Source organism: Pristiophorus japonicus, chromosome 18 (assembly GCF_044704955.1).
Source record: "Pristiophorus japonicus isolate sPriJap1 chromosome 18, sPriJap1.hap1, whole genome shotgun sequence".
Classification (NCBI taxonomy): domain Eukaryota; kingdom Metazoa; phylum Chordata; class Chondrichthyes; family Pristiophoridae; genus Pristiophorus; species Pristiophorus japonicus.
The window spans coordinates 107,044,061-107,062,923 of NC_091994.1; the positions used below are offsets into that span (position 1 = coordinate 107,044,061).

The 18,863-nt window shown below is 43.5% G+C and overlaps 1 protein-coding gene across 11 annotated transcripts in view; it reads right to left on the reverse strand.

Moving 5' to 3' along the window:
• rerea (arginine-glutamic acid dipeptide (RE) repeats a) overlaps nucleotides 1–18,863 on the reverse strand; it is a 564,590-nt gene that overhangs the window by 196,653 nt on the left and 349,074 nt on the right. For all 11 annotated transcript variants that reach the window (XR_011587646.1, XM_070860497.1, XM_070860493.1 and 8 more), the window contains one exon: nucleotides 55–103. Coding sequence is in view for 10 of the 11 variants with exons in the window: in XM_070860497.1 (XP_070716598.1) it covers nucleotides 55–103 (49 nt within the window). In the remaining variant the exon portion in view is untranslated. The remainder of the gene's footprint in view (nucleotides 1–54; nucleotides 104–18,863) is intronic.

The following is an 18,863-nucleotide window of genomic DNA, read 5'->3' on the forward strand; positions in this document are numbered from 1 at the left end:
AAAAGGTTATGTGAATGCGTAACAACCAAGCGTCATAATTTTTGACTTCCCTACCTGATGGCTGGGTCCCACACGGATCTCTCCCTGGGTGCTGTTCAGCCTCCTGCAAGAGACAATTATTACATGTAAAATAGAAGCAACAGTTACATGCACAAGAGAAAAGAAAACTTGTTTTAATATAATGCCTCATCTCGTCTTCAGTATGTCCCAAAGTACTCCATGTATAATTTGTGCATGGCAAGGTCCCACAAACTGCAGCGAGATGAACAACCAGTTAACTTGTTGTTGGCTGCGGGAGGAATGTTGGTCAGGACACGGAGAATTTATCCACTCTTGTTCGAATTGTGGCAGGCAAACTACAAAGTTCTCTGACCAAACCTGAATCACTGTTTATTTTAATGTCTTAGTGAACCACCAAAACAGATTTAACGCTTCATCTGAAATGTGGCACATCCGACAATGCAGTATTCACCCAGTATCAGCTTATTTTATGTGCTCAAGTGCTTGGAGTGGGGCTTGAAAACATGACCATCTGCACTGGAGGCAGGACAATTAGCAACTGAGCCAAGCTGACACTGATGATTGGCAAAAACCTTGTTGAAAGCTACTGAAATGTCCATTCTCATAGGAGCTGTAACAATGCTTCACATGCTTTTCTTAGGAATACCTCCAGCAGATATCTTTTAGGAGCCTGTTAAAAGTACTTGCATTTATGAAGCTCCTTATCATGTTGAAACATTGATCCAACACACCAAAAGAATTCCCTGCTTATTTTCAAATACAGTAATGCCATTGGATCTTGAGCATCCAGTTGAACTGAGAAATAAATGCTCAGCTTAATGCCTTATCATGCAGGGCATCTGTCAAATGCCAACAGCAAATTCCACTCTCCCCAGACATTTAGCCGAGTTCCAGTACAGAAGATTTTAAGATGTCCTACATGCAGAAGTAAACTTTGCTCTTAATATGTTTATATACTTGTGAATCTCCTATTAAACTGCTCAGAATAAGTCAGATAATATGCTGCTTTATAATGATAGGAGTATTTGACAATGCAACAATCTACAATGTACTATTTTTCACAGGTGGATTTAAAACAAAGTTAATTCATGGGACGTGGGCGCCACTGGCAAGGCTAGCATTTATTGCCCATCCCCAATTGCCCACAGAAGGTGGTGGTGAGCTGCAGTACTTCTTTGGTACATGAGTGGCTTGTTAGGTCATTTCAGAGGGCAGTTAAGAGTCAACCACATTACTGTGGGTCTGGAGTTAGGTATAGGCCAGACCGGGTAAGAATGCCAGATTTCCTTCCCTAAAGAACAGCAGTGAATCAGATGGGTTTTTATGACAATCCGATAGTTTCATGGTTACCATTACTGGTAGTTTTTTTTTCATTCCAGATTTATTTAATTAACTGAATTTAAATTAAAATGGGATTTGAACTCATGTCTCCAGATCATTAGTCCAGGCCTTTGGATTACTGGTCCAGTAACATAACCACTATGCTACCGTTCGCAAAGGAATGATGTTTTTTTTAAGGCCACAAAGTCGAACTGTTATTCAGTAAAGAATATAAGAACATAACAAATAGGAGCGGGAGTCAGCCCCATGGCCCCTCGAGGCTGCTCCGCCATTCAATAAGATCATGGCTGATCTGATCTTGGCCTCAACTCCACTTCCCTGCCTGCTCCTCATAACCCTTCACTCCCTTATCGCTCAAAAATTTGTCTATCTTCGCCTTAAATATAGTCAATGACCCAGCCTCCAGAGCTCTCGGGGGCAGAAAATTCCATAGATTTACAACCCTCAGAGAAAAAATTTCTCCTCGTCTCAGTTTTAAATGGGTGCCCCCTATGTCCCCTAGTTTTTGTTTCCCCTATGAGTGGAAACAGTGACTTGTGTTAATCATTGGATTGGTCAGGAACCATTGCAGATCAGCCATGATCTAATTGAATGGCACAATAGACTTGAGGGGCTGAATGGCCTCCTCCTGTTCCTACTGGAATGTGCTCGTCAGTTTCAAGCTGCAGGACAAATGTGCAGGACAGAAGCATCCAGCAGTTTAAGATCATTTTAATGGATTATGACCTCTGGGTTTGCCATGTTTGCTGATACTTCCTGTCTCTGATTTATTTAATCTTTTACTCTTTTCACCATTCCATTTAGTTTGCAGTTACAACATTCTTCTCAAAACTTTATTTTCTTTCTCTGAACCTCTATTCGCATTACAATGAATGTAGCAAAAAACTAATGCATTAATTTTGAAATCTTCATCCAGGCCAAGAGTTGGCTGACCTGTCCATAGCCCTCCACCAAGGATGCTTTGCACCTGCCAAGTGGGAGGGGGGAGGGGGGGGGGGTGTTTGGGGAAATAATGTTCCCTCTCCCAGGAAAGGGATTCGGCCTCCTCCATTCAGCATTGTCCCACAACAGCACGGATCACAACAAAGAATCGTCATCTGGCTTGCAAGGCAAGATGGTCCAGACCCAGAGATCAGAAGAGGCACAACTGGAACAAGGTGACCAGTTATTCTTCCTCGGAGATGGAGCTGACTGGTTTCCAAAGAACTACATCTCATATCCAGTCCAGAAGTGATGAAGCATATTTCTATAAATCTGGTCATTTGGAGTCATAACCTTCCAGTTGAGAGCTAAGTGATTAACCACTTGGAGCACATTTTAAACATTTAAAGAAAAAATATATAAAATGTAATCATCAAACAAGAGGGCCATTCCAAAATTGTGAATCGCCCTTTAAAAATCAGTAACCCCACCCTTCATTTTGAAATTAAAATATGCTTTAAGTTCAACATATTCTGCTTAGAACTTTTTCTTTTACAACAATATGTTCTGGCCCATATTATAGAAAGTATGCACATTAATGTCCAATTAAAGTTTTTTTAAATGTAAAATCTGGATTAATTGAAACCAAACAAGTTAAATTTACAAAATATTGAATCTTATCTAACAGGAGCAATGATATCAGAGTATTGAGCACAGAAGCTGCACAAACACGCATTGTTAGACTTCCTTTCCCTGTGCCAACAATATTGATTGAAGCCAAAGATTGTGAATTAAACTAATTACAGGGTAGGCAGACCCATTAAATAAAAAGGATATTAACATTCTGGCGAAGGGTCATCGACCTGAAACTTTAACTCTGTTTTTCTCTCCACAGATGCTGTCTGATCCGCTGAGATTTCCAGCATGTTCTGTTTTTTATTAACATTAACCTGCTCATTACAGTCTGCAATGGCCCGATAATGCCGACATTTAGGGTTCCTAAGATCTCCTTATGTGGCTTGGTGTCAAATTTTGTTCGATAACGCTCCTGTGAAGCGCCTTGGGATGTTTTACTACGTCAAAGGCGCTAGATAAATACAAGTTGTTGTTCGCCCCAGATAAGCAGCAAAGTTGCCAAATCAAGTTTTTTTTTGTAATGAAAGAGTTAAAACTGAACATACACATACGCATGTATTCCTTAACCTCTTACTATATATCTTCATGAGTCGCCTGTCTTTTTTTTAAAACATAAAGAGAGTCTGGAATGGCTCTGAATGTTAAAAGGCAGCAGGAAACCTGGCACAAAAGTGGTTGATGCAACAAAGATGGTAACTATAGCAACACGAATTTAATTTTTTTTTGGTTCCACAGCTGCAACGGATTAAAGAAAATGACAAGATGTTCGCATTAAAAGTGCACCGTTGCTATGGCTACACTGTAGATTTCATGTTACAACAAGCCCAGCAGTGCCCAGAATGTCTAAGTCTGTGCATGTGGACTAATGCTTTGCTAGTAAGACTGCATTTAATTTTATATTACATACGGTTGGTCCTTGAAGACTACTTGCTGCCTTCATGAGTTGGAATATTGCATCTGATTTTTTTCAAAACAAAAGATTCCATTTATATGCATGGAAGCACATGAAAAATCTCTGAATTTCTGTAACAGCCTTTACTAAAAAATAAACTAGACATATCTTTTTTTTTTAAATTACAATTTTCAGATATCTTTTAAAATGTGACTAGTTCTTCTTCAAAATAACATCTTCAATTCCGTTTGTGAAAATGTAAGCTTTTTGGTATCAGATATGATGATCCATAATTGTCAGCACCACAAGTGAATGATAATTTTTGGAAGAAATGTTGATGCTCACTGCGCACATTTTCAAGATTATCTTCAGAATTAGAAGCTTGCTAAATGTAAAGATACTTGCTTTTATGTAGAATCTTCTCATGTTGAAGTTCTCAAAGTGTTACACGTACAATGGATTGGTTTTGGCATCAAGTAACAGCTATGTAAGCAAACGCGGCAGCCATTTTGCACCAGCAATGTGCAAGAAACATCAATGAGATAATTGACCAGTTAATCTCCTTTGGCGGTATGGGACGAAGGAGGAATGTTGGTCACTGCATCAGGAAAACGCCCTGGTCTTCTTCAAAAAGTGCCACAGAATTTTTAACATACAAACAGATGGGAGTCTTAATTTAATATCTCGTGCAATCGTTGTTTAAAACAAATACACAACATCTGTCAAATGCGAACAGCAAATTACTCCTCCTTCCACCTCCAGCCCCCTCGCCAAATTATTTGGCTAAGCATCATGTAGAAGTCTTTGGGATATTGTAATACAGGAGAAAAGAAAACCCTTATATCTCAGGCCACCCTGCTCATGGGAAGAAAATTAAAACTTGTTTCTTCCACTGTCTGATAGCCATCTCCAATCAATTACTCATTGGCTTACAAGTTACTGTTTGCCCTACACATTAAACAAAGGGTAAAAATATAAACATATTAAAGATAAATGTGTGCTAGAAATATCGGGAAAGAAGAGACAGAAGGGCAGAAGGGACTGCATAGTATTTAGTTCCATTCGCAACTCCTAAGTTAATGAAGTAGTACGTGCCCGCATGTAGCAAGAACGGACGACATTCAGATTTGGGTTTATAAGTGGCAAGTGGTAGGCAATGACCATCTCCAACGAGGGAGAGTCTAACCGGCAACCCATGACATTTAACAGCACGACCATCGTCGAACCCCCACCAACATCTAGGAGCTCACCATTGACCAGAAACTTAACTGCACCAGCCACATAAATACTGTGACTACAAGAGCTGATCAGAGTTGGATATACTGTAGTGAATGGCTCACCTCCTGACTCCCCAAAGCCTTTCAAGCATCGACAAGGCACAAGTCAAGAGTGTGATGGAATACTCTCGACTTGCCTGGATGAGTTCAGCTCCAACAACACTCAAGACGCTCGACATCAGCCCGCTTGATTGGTACCCAATCCACACCTTCAACATTCACTCCCTCCAACACTGGCATACCATGGCTGCAGTGGGCACCATCTACAAGATGCACTGCAGCAACTCGCCAAGGCTTCTTCGGCAGCATCTCCCAAACCCTCTACCACCTAGAAGGAAAAGGGCAGCAGGTGCATGGGAACACCACCACCTCCAAGTTCCTCTTCAAGTCACACATCATCCCGAATCTGAAATATATCACCGTTCCTTCATCGTCACGAGGTCAAATTCCTGGAACTCCCTAATAGCACTGTGGGAGCACCTTCACCACACAGACTCCAGCGGTTCAAGGCGGCAGCTCACTACCACCTTCTCAAAGGCAACTCGGAACGAGCAATAAAAACTGGCCTTGCCAGTGATCCCCACATCCCATGAATGAACAAAAAGAGTCAGATACATTGTGATATCGGTCAAGGAGAAAATTTTTGAGCTGTGTCCCCACTTGCCAATAAATTTCAAATTCTTACCATCTCCGTCTTTTTGCTCGTCTTCCACAGTCTGTATGGCTCGCAGATAATTCCTATTGTTACCTCTATACCTTTCTGTCTCTCTTTCTCTGTTACATATTCGTTTTATGTATGTCTCACTGTCTCTATGTACTGCTTACATATGTTTTACACAATTCATAGCTTTTACTCCACCCCCTCCCTCCACCCAAGGAAAGGACATACAGTAACATGGCAGCCAACATATAATTAATTCAAAGTGGGTACCTGGTTCAAGTGAAGACAACTACTTGGGATGTGCTGCAACACTAACATACATGGTGTGAGAAAATGAGGGCAGGGGTTGGAGAAAGATGGGACAGGGAAGGAGGGATTTCAAGCTTGGAAAGTTGGTATGTAGGTTGGGAAGGAACCATGGGGGCGGTTGGGACCCGGTGACGGAAATCTGGGATTGCTGGAACCAGAGTTTTGGCGTTGTAGCTGTCCTGATGTTGAGGTAGAAGTAGAGTCATGGCCACGACAGATACTAGCATGTCCAGGCACTGTTAGAACTGGAGCAGATTAAAGAGAAACTATGGGTAGAGTTGTGGGCTTCGGGCCTAATGGGGGGAGGAGGGGAAATAAGTGCTGGGGAAGCTGAAGCCTGAAGGACAACAGGGAGGGAGCATTGCAGATCTGAGGCATAAGGCAAGGAGTGAAATGGGGGGAAGAGGGGAAGAGAGGGCAATTATTGAGATACTAGGGACACAATGAGCTGCTAATTTTAAGACAGCACACAGGATCAGTCAGCGTTAAAAGCGTCAGATCAGATGGTTTGCCAAGTAGTGATCCTGTTTCTTCTCCTTTTAGGGAGGCTAAAGCTGGTCTGAGGGAAGAAATTAAGCAAATTAGAGAGTACTGGGATGGAGCTGAATGGGAGAGGAAAAGGTGTACTCAGGTATGGCCTTGGTGGAGGGAGGTAGGGATTGAAGCTGAAGCACTAGTGTCAGCTGTGGCTCAGTGGGCAGCACATAGAAACATAGAAACTAGGTGCAGGAGCAGGCCATTCGGCCCTTCGAGCCTGCACCACCATTCAATGAGTTCATGGCTGAACATGCAACTTCAGTACCCCATTCCTGCTTTCTCGCCATACCCCTTGATCCCCCTAGTAGTAAGGACTACATCTAACTCCTTTTTGAATATATTTAGTGAATTGGCCTCAACAACTTTCTATGGTAGAGAATTCCACAGGTTCACCACTCTCTGGGTGAAGAAGTTTCTCCTCATCTCGGTCCTAAATGGCTTCCCCCTTATCCTTAGACTGTGACCCCTGGTTCTGGACTTCCCCAACATTGGGAACATTCTTCCTGCATCTAACCTGTCTAAACCCATCAGAATTTTAAACGTTTCTATGAGGTCCCCTCTCACTCTTCTGAACTCCAGTGAATACAAGCCCAGTTGATCCAGTCTTTCTTGATATGTCAGTCCCGCCATCCCGGGAATCAGTCTGGTGAACCTTCGCTGCACTCCCTCAATAGCAAGAATGACCTTCCTCAAGTTAGGAGACCAAAACTGTGCACAATACTCCAGGTGTGGCCTCACCAAGGCCCTGTACAACTGCAGTAACACCTCCCTGCCCCTGTACTCAAATCCCCTCGCTATAAAGGCCAACATGTAATTTGCTTTCTTAACCGCCTGCTGTACCTGCATGCCAACCTTCAATGACTGATGTACCATGACACCCAGGTCTCGTTGCACCTCCCCTTTTCCTAATCTGTCACCATTCAGTCTGTCTCTCTGTTTTTACCACCAAAGTGGATAACCTCACATTTATCCACATTATACTTCATCTGCCACGCATTTGGCCACTCACCTAACCTATCCAAGTCACTCTGCAGCCTCATAGCATCCTCCTCGCAGCTCACACTGCCACCCAACTTAGTGTCATCCGCAAATTTGGAGATACTACATTTAATCCCCTTGTCCAAATGTAAACAGCTGGGGTCCCAGCACAGAACCTTGTGGTACCCCACTAGTCACTGCCTGCCATTCTGAAAAGTACCCATTTACTCCTACTCTTTGCTTCCTGACTGCCAACCAGTTCTCAATCCACGTCAGCACACTATCCCCAATCCCATGTGCTTTAACTTTGCACATTAATCTCTTGTGTGGGACCTTGTCGAAAGCCTTCTGAAAGTCCGAATACACCACATCAACTGGTTCTCCTTTGTCCACTCTACTGGAAACATCCTCAAAGAATTGCAGAAGATTTGTCAAGCATGATTTCCCTTTCACAAATCCATGCTGACTTGGACCTATCATGTCACCTCTTTCCAAATGCGCTGCTATGACATCCTTAATAATTGATTCCATCATTTTACCCACTACCGATGTCAGGCTGACCGGTCTATAATTCCCTGTTTTCTCTCTCCCTCCTTTTTTAAAAAGTGGGGTTACATTAGCTACCCTCCACTCCATAGGAATTGATCTAGAGTCTATGGAATGTTGGAAAATGACTGTCAATGCATCCGCTATTTCCAAGGCCACCTCCTTAAGTACTCTGGGGTGCAGTCCATCAGACCCTGGGGATTTATCGGCCTTCAATCCCATCAATTTCCCCAACACAATTTCCCGACTAATAAGGATTTCCCTCAGTTCCTCCTTACTAGATCCTCTGACCCCTTTTATATCCGGAAGGTTGTTTGTGTCCTCCTTAGTGAATACCGAACCAAAGTACTTGTTCAATTGGTCTGCCATTTCTTTGTTCCCCGTTATGACTTCCCCTGATTTTGACTCGCCTCGGAGTCAAAAGATTGTGGGTTCATGTCCCACTCCAAGAACTTGAGCACATAAATCCAGGCTTACACTCCCCCAGTGTAGTGCTGAGCGAGTGCCGCACTGTCGGAGGTACCGTCTTTCGGATGAGACGTTAAACCAAGGCCCCGTCTGGTCTCTCAGGTGGACGGAAAAGATCCCATGGCACTATTTCGAAGAGGAGCAGGGGAGTTATACTGACCAATATTTATCCTTCAATCAACACAACAAAGTTTATCTGGTCATTATCACATTGCCTTTTGTGGGAACTTGCTGTACGCAAATTGGCTGCCGCGTTTCCCACGTTACAACAGTGACTACACTTCAAAAGTACTTAATTGGCTGGAAAGCGCTTTGAGTCGATGGGTAGTTGTGAAAGGCACTATATAAATTTACGTCTTTCTTTCTTTCTAGGGGTGGGTCTGACAGGTACAGGAGCAGAAATTGGGCACACAAGGTTAAAAGTGGGGATTGGGCAGAGTGGAAATGAAGATTAGTGATGGTTGAAAATGGGTTGAATTTCTTTTTCAAATGATTAGCAATACTGGAAAGTATTTACAATATTCTGCACATGCACACAAAAAACACAGAAATAAACGGAGGGAAAGAACATGAGGGTGTCAAAAGAGCGGACACAAGTACGAGAGAGAGAGAAAGATCGTGTCCAGAAAAGCAAAAGAATGAGCATGTATGAGACAGAGCACAAGAGAAAAATATAAATTCTCTTCCATTATGTTTTTAAGGACATGAAGTGAAAGCAAACCTACAATTATAGATAGCCCCTTACAGAAGGAATGGCAAAGCAGAATAGTTAGATGTCTGTGCATTACACAATCCAGAATTATCTAGTAGTATTGAAAATGAGGGTTCTGTATATTGCTTTTTTATGATACTTCCTCCTCATTATTCTTATAGATTTACTCTCTACCTTGCATTCTTCTCCAGCTGAGAACAGTGTTTTAGTGGGCCATTTAGGTGATTCAAGTTGGGCAGGCTGAACAATCAGCTTTCAGTTCTCATTTGCCCATCAAAAAAAAGACATTGCTTCGTCTGTCTGTAATTATTCCAATTTTCTGTCAAGGGGACCAGTCAACACTTGAGAAACCTGATCAATTAGATCAGGCAAATTCAAGTGTTGGGTAGCCACTGGACTAAAATTCATGACCTACTCAAATTAACTCCCAAAATCTCAGACGACCAGCACAATCTGTATCTATGCTCTTTTCCCCCACCTCACCCCACCCAAGAAAAAGTGATTTCACAAATAGGTTTTATTATACTTAACAATATTACACTCTGGACAGGAATTTCTCTTCATTGGTCGAATATAAAATAATTTCTAATAAAAATGTGCAATTTTAAATAAAGAGCAAAGGAGTGAGAATCATAAACATGGAACAGACCGTGCGGTGTTTTGATTTAAATTTTGCTTTAAACAGGTCATTTTTAAGTGGACTGTGCAAAGCCACCGTGATTCTGTTAAAAAAATATATTTTCTTCTTTCTTTCACATCAGGAAATGACGTTTGAGATAATCATGAGATTCCACTTTCAGTCGAAGAAATCTGACACTTTATTTTTGCTGCACGGAGGCCAAATCACGGGAGTAAAGTAGAAAATAAATGAGAGTTTCACAGACACCAGGCACATTCTGTGACATGTCACAACACAATCAACGGCACTGCGTTCAAGAAACCAAATCTGACCGTACAAAATAAATGTCTCAAGCTTTCACTTCCATCATTCCCATTATCTGAGCCCTCAACGTTCCTGTCTTTTACATATTCCCAGAAGTTGTTTCCATATCTATATTTTTTATATCATTTGCACAGTTATCCTGACAGTGTGAAATAAAAAAATTCTAAAAATAAAAATTCAATATCACTGCAGCATAATTAATGCAGTAGAACCGAGCTGCAGTTGGAGTCAGATCAAGGACGGCTGTGTGTTTGACAGATTTTTTTCTTTAAAAAAAATCTTGTTAATGTTTACAATCATCATCAGCATCATAGGCAGTCCCTCAAAATCGAGGAAGACTTGCTTCCACTCTAAAAGTGAGTTCTCAGGTAACTACAGTCCAATACGGGAATTACAGTCTCTGTCACAGGTGGGACAGTGGTTGAAGGAAAGGGTGGGTGGGGAGTCTGGTTTGCCGCACGCTCCTTCTGCTGCCTGCGCTTGCTTTCTGCATGCTCTCGGCGACTAGACTCGAGGTGCGCAGCGCCCTCCCGGATGCTTTTCCTCCACTTAGGGCGATCTTTGGCCAGGGACTCCCAGGTGTCAGTGGGGATTTTATCAAAGAGGCTTTGAGGGTGTCCTTGAAATGTTTCCTCTGCCCATCTGGGGCTCGCTTGCCGTGTAGGAGTTCCGAATAGAGCGCTTGCTTTGGGAGTCTTGCATCAGGCATGCGAACAATGTGGCCCGCCCAACGGAGCTGGTCGAGTGTGGTCAGTGCTTTGATGCTGGGGATGTTGGCCTGATCGAGGACACCAACGTTGGTGAGTCTTTCCTCCCAGGGGATTTGCAGGACATTCCCTGCCCTGGACAACGTGGACCACTTTCCATACTCAGGAGGCTATTATCAGCAAGAGAAGACATAGATGACGAGGTTCAACACCGCCTCCAGTGTGCCAGCGCAGCCTTCGGCCGCCTGAGGAAGAGTGCGTTCGAAGATCAGGCCCTCAAATCTGACACCAAGCTTATGATCTACAGGGCTGCAGTGATACCCGCCCTCCTGTATGACTCAGAGACATGGACCATATACAGTAAACACCTCAAATCGCTGCAGAAATATTACCAACGATGTCTCCGCAAGATCCTACCGTTTACAATATAGAGAAGTTGGATAGTATTTTTCAAGATAGTAACACACTGAAAGGATCAGATAATACTGATATTAACCCACTCAAGTTTCACTTCGTGGTTCATGTCATCTGACTCCTGAGATGCAGCTTTATCTTATAATAAGTTTAGGGAAGCTCCTTCATTGCCTGGCATGTCAGTGCACTTTGTAGTGTGGCTCTGGCTGATAGGAAGAGCGAAGATCTCAAGTTTGTGCTGAATTCATTGATTTAAGCCAGGATGCCAATTCTGTTGCATTCAGGGAGAGAATGGAAAAAAATCTTCCTGCTCCTGATCACAATTCAGTGACTCCTGCTGGGAGGTAGAAGTCAGCTGAAGGTATATTGGGTCCCACACTGTCAAACAGTCTGCCAACATCAAACAACTTGCATTTATATAGCACCTATATCATAGCAAAATGTCCCAAATCGCTTCACAAGAGTGTTATGAAAAACGATTTGACACTAAGCCACATAAGGAGATACTGGGACAGATGACCAAAAGCTTGGTCAAAGAGATAGGTTTTAAGGAGCATCTTAAAGGAGGAGAGAGGTGTAGATAGGCAGAAGTTTAGAGAGGGAATTCCAGAGGTTAGGACCCAGACAGCTGGAGGCACAGCCACCAAAGGTGGAGCGATTAAAATCAGGGATGCGCAAGAGGTCAGGATTGGAGCAGCGCAGATATCTCGGAGGGCTGCAGGGCTAGAGGAGGTTACAGGGATGGGGAAGGACGAAGCCATGGAGGGATTTGAAAACAAGGATGAGAATTTTAAAATCGGGGTGTTGCCGGACTGAGAACCAATGCAGGTCAGCGAGCACAGGGATGAAGGGTGAACAGGACTTGGACAGGAGTTAGGATATGGCAGCAGAGTTTTGGGTGAGCTAAAGTTTAAGTCGGGTGGAAGATGGGAGGCTAGCCAAGTCAAGCAGTAGTCAAGTCTAGAGGTACCAAAAGAATGGATGGGGGTTTCACCAGCCGATGAGCTGAGGTGGGATGGGGTCAGGTGAGGAGGAAGCAGGCGGCCTTGATTATGTGGTCGGAAGCTTATCTCAGGATCAAATATGTCACCAAGGTTGCGAACAGTCTGGAACCCTCGCTATCTAGGCTCACACATGAAGAACGGTGACTTGTACAACATACTGGATTGCACCTGTGGAACTGGACCCATCACAAGTCAACACTTTCAAGAGAAGGCGGTATAAAATTGGTCAAAATGCAGGGTATTCTAACTCTTTCTAAAATACGGAGAAATAATACCAAATTGATTGCAGTACGAGCCACAGATAAGACTGTAGGATCTTATCACTCATTTGAAGTTCTTTTTCCTAATTATGGATAATGAAAAGGTTACTGCAATTAAGAACACAGTAAGGAACAATCTGCCCCAGTTATTAACATAAGTCTACATTTCAACACAGCCGCAGACTTTAGGCTTGTGATGATGTTAACAACTTGTAGTTATATTGGCCCCAAGTTTCCACACGATAAAAAACGGGCGCCCCTCCGAGCTGGGCGCCCGTTTCTCGTGCCGAAAAAAAAAACGCGCGATTCTGGAACGCCCTGCAGCTCCATGTCTGCTTGGCGCGACGCAGCCTACACTCGCGCCGATTTTGTAAGTGGGAGGGGGCGGGTACCATTTAAATTAGTTTTTTTCCTGCCGGCAACCCTGCGCATGCGCGTTGGAGCGTTCGCGCATGCGCACTGTGAAGGAAATATTGGCACTCGGCCATTTTTGTAGTTCTTTGTAGCTGTTTAATTTTTGAACATTTTTTAATAAAAGCACATTGCCATCAGCACATCAGCACTGAGGCTTCTTGCAGCCTTCTCACTGTCTCCTTGCCCCCCCGCCCGCCGTCTGGAATGGCTTCCTCCTCCGCCTCCCGCGGGAACGAACGGCTGCCTCCTCCCCCCCCCCCCCCCCCCGTGGGAACGAACGGCTGCCTCAACTTGTGAGGCTTCCTGCAGCATTCTCCCTGGCTGAAGCACTTTCACACAGGTAGGAAGATGGTTTATTTAATCTTTTCTTTGCTTATAAATGTTTATTCAGGTTGGATTTATTTGTATAATATTTGTATAAGTATAAATAAGGATTTATTATAGAATTTAATGACTTCCCTTCCGCCCCCCCCTCCCCTCCCGTTCTGGACGCCTAATTTGTAACCTGCGCCTGATTTTTTAATGTGTAGAACAGGTTTTTTCAGTTCTACAAAAATCTTCACTTGCTCCATTCTAAGTTAGTTTGGAGTACGTTTTCACTGTGGAAACTTTGAAATCAGGCGTCAGTGGCCGGACTCGCCCCCTTTTGAAGAAAAAATTCTGTTCCAAAGTGAAACTGTTCTAACTGACTAGAACTGCAGAAAAAAAAATGTGGAGAATTGCGATTTCGAAGATAGTCCGTTCTCCACCAGTTGCTCTTAAAAATCAGGCGCAAATCATGTGGAAACTTGGGCCCATAGCGTCTATGAGCCATATAGGAGGGCGGGTATGACCACTGCTCTGTAGGCCATGAGCTTGGTGCCGGGTTTGAGGTCCTGGTCTTCAAATACACTCTTCCGAAGGCAACCGAAGGCTGCACTGGCACCCTGAAGGCAGCATTGGACCTCGTCGTCGATGTCTGCCCTTGTTGACAGTTGACTCCTGAGGTATGGAAAATGGTCCACGTTGTCCAATGCCTCGTCGTGGATTTTGATAACCGGGGGTGGGGGGCGCAGTGCTGTGTGGTCAAGAGATATGGACTATGTACAGCAGGCACCTCAAGACACTGGAGAAGTACCACCAACGCTGCCTCCGCAAGATCCGACAAATCCACTGGCAGGATGGGCGCACCAACATCAGCGTCCTCGCTCGGGCCAACATCCCCGCATCGAAACACTGACCACGCTCGATCAGCTCCGCTGGACGGGCCACATTGTCTGCATGCCTGACACGAGACTCCCAAAGGAAGCGCTCGACTCAGAGCTCCGACACGGCAAGCGAGCCCCAGGTGGACAGAGGAAACGCTTCAAGGACACCCTCAAAGCCTCCTTGAAAAAGTGCAACATCCCCACCGACACCTGGGAATCCCTGGCCCAAGACCGCCCAAAGTGGAGGAAAAGCATCCGGGAGGGCGCTGAACACCTTGAGTCTCTTCGTCGAGAGCAAGCTGAAGCCAAGCGCAAACAGTGGAATGAGTGCGCAGCAAGCAGGGCACCCCACCCACCTGTTCCTTCAACCACTGTTTGCCCCACCTGTGACAGAGACTGTAGGTCCCGCATCGGACTCTTCAGTCACCTGAGAACTCATTTTTAGTGTGGAAGCAAGTCATCCTCAACTCTGAGGGACTGCCTAGGATGATGATATAGCGTCTTTAACAGAAAGAAAATATCCCAAGAGTTATGATGGGTTGAGACTATACAAGGATTTGTACACAAGATAAAAATTTATTTTCACGGGGCAAGGGAGGCTAACTTGGTCAACAAGTGTGGGAATGTTAGACGAGTCGGACTTAATACATGATTGGGTATGTGCAGCAGAGTTTTAAACAAGTTGGAGCTTACCAGTAAACCACAAAAGCAAAGATATCTGAAATGCTTGATTACTGTCTTGTAAGGCACTAATTTACGCAATATCCTGTTTCTGCTTTCAGAAAGTACACAACCCAACACCAGAATGGACATGTTTAACTGTTAATGAAAGTATCTAATTTCACCGTGACTCAAATTCTACTTTTGTGAAGAGCTGGGACAGCCACAAGCTGAAGAATCTTGTGTAACAAACGGTCACTAAAAATATTTCAGATTTTCACAAAACAAGCAGTAAAGGAAAAGAAAAGTAAAATTATCTTAAAGTTAGAGATTTCAATTCTAAAGTTATGCTATGTATGAATTAAAAGGTTCAGTATCTTCACTAAGAAACCAACTTTATTGTACACATATATGCAAGTTACATTTATTTTGAAATGCCAATGTAATAGAAGTCTGAGAGTGGTAGTTAAAGGATTGATTTGGAATCACGCCACCAGTTCCATACTGTCAGCCTAACCTCAGTGGTGGGAAAATTATTGGAAAAAATCCTGAAAGACAGGATAAATCTGCATTTGGAAAGGCAGGGATTAATTAAGGACAGTCAGCACAGATTTGTTAAGGGAAGATCGTGTTTGACTAACCTGATTGAATTTTTAGAGGAGGTAACCAAGAGGGTCGATGAGGGTAGTGCGTACAATGCAGTATATATGGACTTTAGCAAGGCTTTTGATCAGGTCCCAAATGGTAGACTGGTCATGAAGGTTAAAGCCCATGAGATACAGGGCAAAGTGGCAAGTTGGATCCAAAATTGGCTAGGGGATTGGAAGCCAAGCATAATGATTGATGGATGTTTTTGTGACTGGAAGGATGTTTCCAGTGGGGTTCCGCAGGGTTTAGTACTGGTCCCTTGCTTTTTGTGGTATAATATCAACGATTTAGATTTGAATATAGGGAGTATGATTAAGAAGTTTGCAGACGACACTAAAATTGGCTGTGTGGCTGATAATGAAGAGGAAAGTCATGGACTGCAGGAGGATATCAATCGAGGACAGGTTAGATGCAGGAAGAATGTTCCCGATGTTGGGAAAGTCCAGAACCAGGGGTCACAGTCTAAGGAGAAGGGGTAAGCCATTGAGGACCAAGATAAGGAGAAACTTCTTCACTCAGACAATTGTGAACCTGTGGAATTCTCTACCACAGAAAGTTGTTGACACCAGTTCGTTAGATATATTTAAAAGGGAGTTAGATGTGGCCATAATGGCTAAAGGGATCAAGGGGGAAAGAGAGAAAGCAGGAATGGGGTACTGAAGTTGCATGATCAGCCATAATCATATTGAATGGTGCAGGCTCGAAGGGCTGAATGGCATACTCCTGCACCTATTTTCTATGTTTCTATGTTTACTGGTCAGGTGGGCAGAGCAGTGGCAAATGGAATTTAATTCAGAGAAGTGTGAAGTGATGCATTTTGGGAGGGCTAATAAGGAAAGGGTATACATATTAAGCAGTAGGCCACTTAATAGTGTAGATGAACAAAGGGACCTTGGAGTGTTTGTCCACAGATCTCTGAAAGTAGCAGGCCAGGAGGATAAGGTGGTTAAGAAGGCATACGGAATGCTTGCCTTTATTGGTCGAGGAATAGAATATAAGAGAAGGGAGGTTATGCTTAAATTGTATAATATTTTGGTGAGGCCACAGCTGGAGTATTGCGTGCAGTTCTGGTCACCGTATTATAGGAAGGACGTCTTTGCAATAGAGAGAGTGCAGAGAAGATTTACTCGGATGCTGCCTGGAATGGAGAATCTTAGTTATGACGACAAATTGGATAGGCTGGGTTTGTTCTCATTGGAACAGAGGAGGTTGAGAGGAGACCTCATTGAGATGTACAAAATATTGAGGGTCCTGGACATAATGGATAGTAAGGGTCTCTTTCCATTGGTGGAGGGGTCTATTACGAGGGGGCATAGTTTTAAGGTGGTTGGTGGAAAATTTCAAGGGGATTTGTGGGGGGGGTGGGCTTCTTTACGCAGAGGGTTGTGGGAATCTGGAACTCGCTGCCTGGAAGAGTGGTGGACACAGAAACCCTCACCATTTTTGAGATGGTTGGATGGGCATTTAAAGTGCAGTAACCTACAGGGTTACGGACCTAGAGCTGGTAATTGGGATTAGACTGGATGACCACTTGTTGGACGGAGCAGATAAAATACGGTCAGCGTGATCGCCTGGACTAGTTTCGATCACCTGGATGGATCGGAGAGGAACTTTCCCAGATTTTTTACTCCCTAAATTGGCCTGGGTTTTTTATCTATTTTTTGCCTCTCCCAGATCATCACATGGCTCCAGTTGGAGTGGAGTGTAGAATGTTTCAGTATAAGGGGTGTCGCAGTTGTGTGAGGCAGACTGGTTGGGCTGGGTGCTCTTTACCTTTCCACCATTGTTCATAGGTTTATATGTAACCTTTCGGGCTGCTGACCAAGGGCCATGCGGCTCTTTATCAATCGGTGCGGACACGATGGGCCAAAATGGCCTCCTTCTGCGCTGTAAATTTCTATGTTTCCATGTAAGCACACCCTCACATCGGCTCTGTCGCAGCCAATAGACAACTTTGTGCTTGCAGGTTTACACATGTGTGTTCTGCTTTGCTGCCAGTAAATTGTCGAATGATTTAAGAGCATAGCTCGGAGTGCCCACTGTTGCAGCATTAAGACAAACTTTGCTTTGTTTATAAAGTGTCCAGGACACCGCATCGGAGTCATACGCAATGCGGTGATGAACCCAAGCAGTACGAGATGGGCTCCCCGAGGAGGTTTTGCACAGCAGCATTCGACAGCTGATTCCAGAATCACTGCAAAATAGAAATAGCACCGCAGCAACACAGAAGTGGCAGCTTAACTGCACAGAAATAGATGGTTATACTATAGACTTCTTATTTCTTTAACATTGAAAACAATTAACTATATAACTAATAAGGGACCCAATTATGAAATACAATTTCCACAGAATTCCTGTGTGATCCACTATTTTGAAAGCACCTTGTATGGGGTCACATAGGTCACTTACATTACACCCACCATTTGGTCTATAGAGGTCTCTTATACAATGTGTTATTATTCACCACTGGTATAAAAGAACGAACTTGCAATTATACAAGCATCTTTCACGTCCTCAGAATGTCCCAAAGTGCTTCACAGTCAACGAGTTACTTTTGAAGAGTCGTCACCATCGTGATGTAGGAAGTCAGCAGCCGATTTGCGCATATCCACCTCACCTTGTGGGTGGGGCCACTGCTTAACATCACATCTGAAAGATGGCACTTCTGACAATGCAGCACTCCCTCAATACTGCACTGAAGTACCGACCTAGATCATATGCGTAAGTCGTGGAATGGGACTTGAACCCACAACTTTGACTCAGAGGTAAGAGTGCCATCAGTAAGTCAAGGAGTCACTATGCAAAATATTTTAGTGGTTCGTGTGTATATAAATTATGTGGCAATTCAAGCACTTTCCTGGAACCAATGCAATAGTGCTATGGTGAACCACATTCATACTGCTGGTAGTTACCCAAGGACACTTTATTTTAACAAAATAGCTGATGCAGCATTACTTTAATTTTTGACTGTAAGAATTGGACTGGAACTCCATTTTTTTATTGATCACTGAGCGGGTGTACGATCCTGCAATATCTCTTGGAATCCAGTCAACAAAATTCTCAAAAATCATTTGTCCAAAAATCTATCAACTGTTGATCAATTTTCAATTATGAACAACAGTATTATTAATCGAGCTAAAACAAAATTATACATTTTGGACCCAAGGCGATTTAAAGTTTCTGCATTAATAATTTAGAAATGTACCTGTTTACGAAAGATATAGTTACAACTGTAACAAGGACAACAGAAGATGACGCGGTGAGTCGATGCTCCAATGACCCATGTCGTAGAGTCGTCGGAAGATTGAATCCAGCAATTCTCCACAG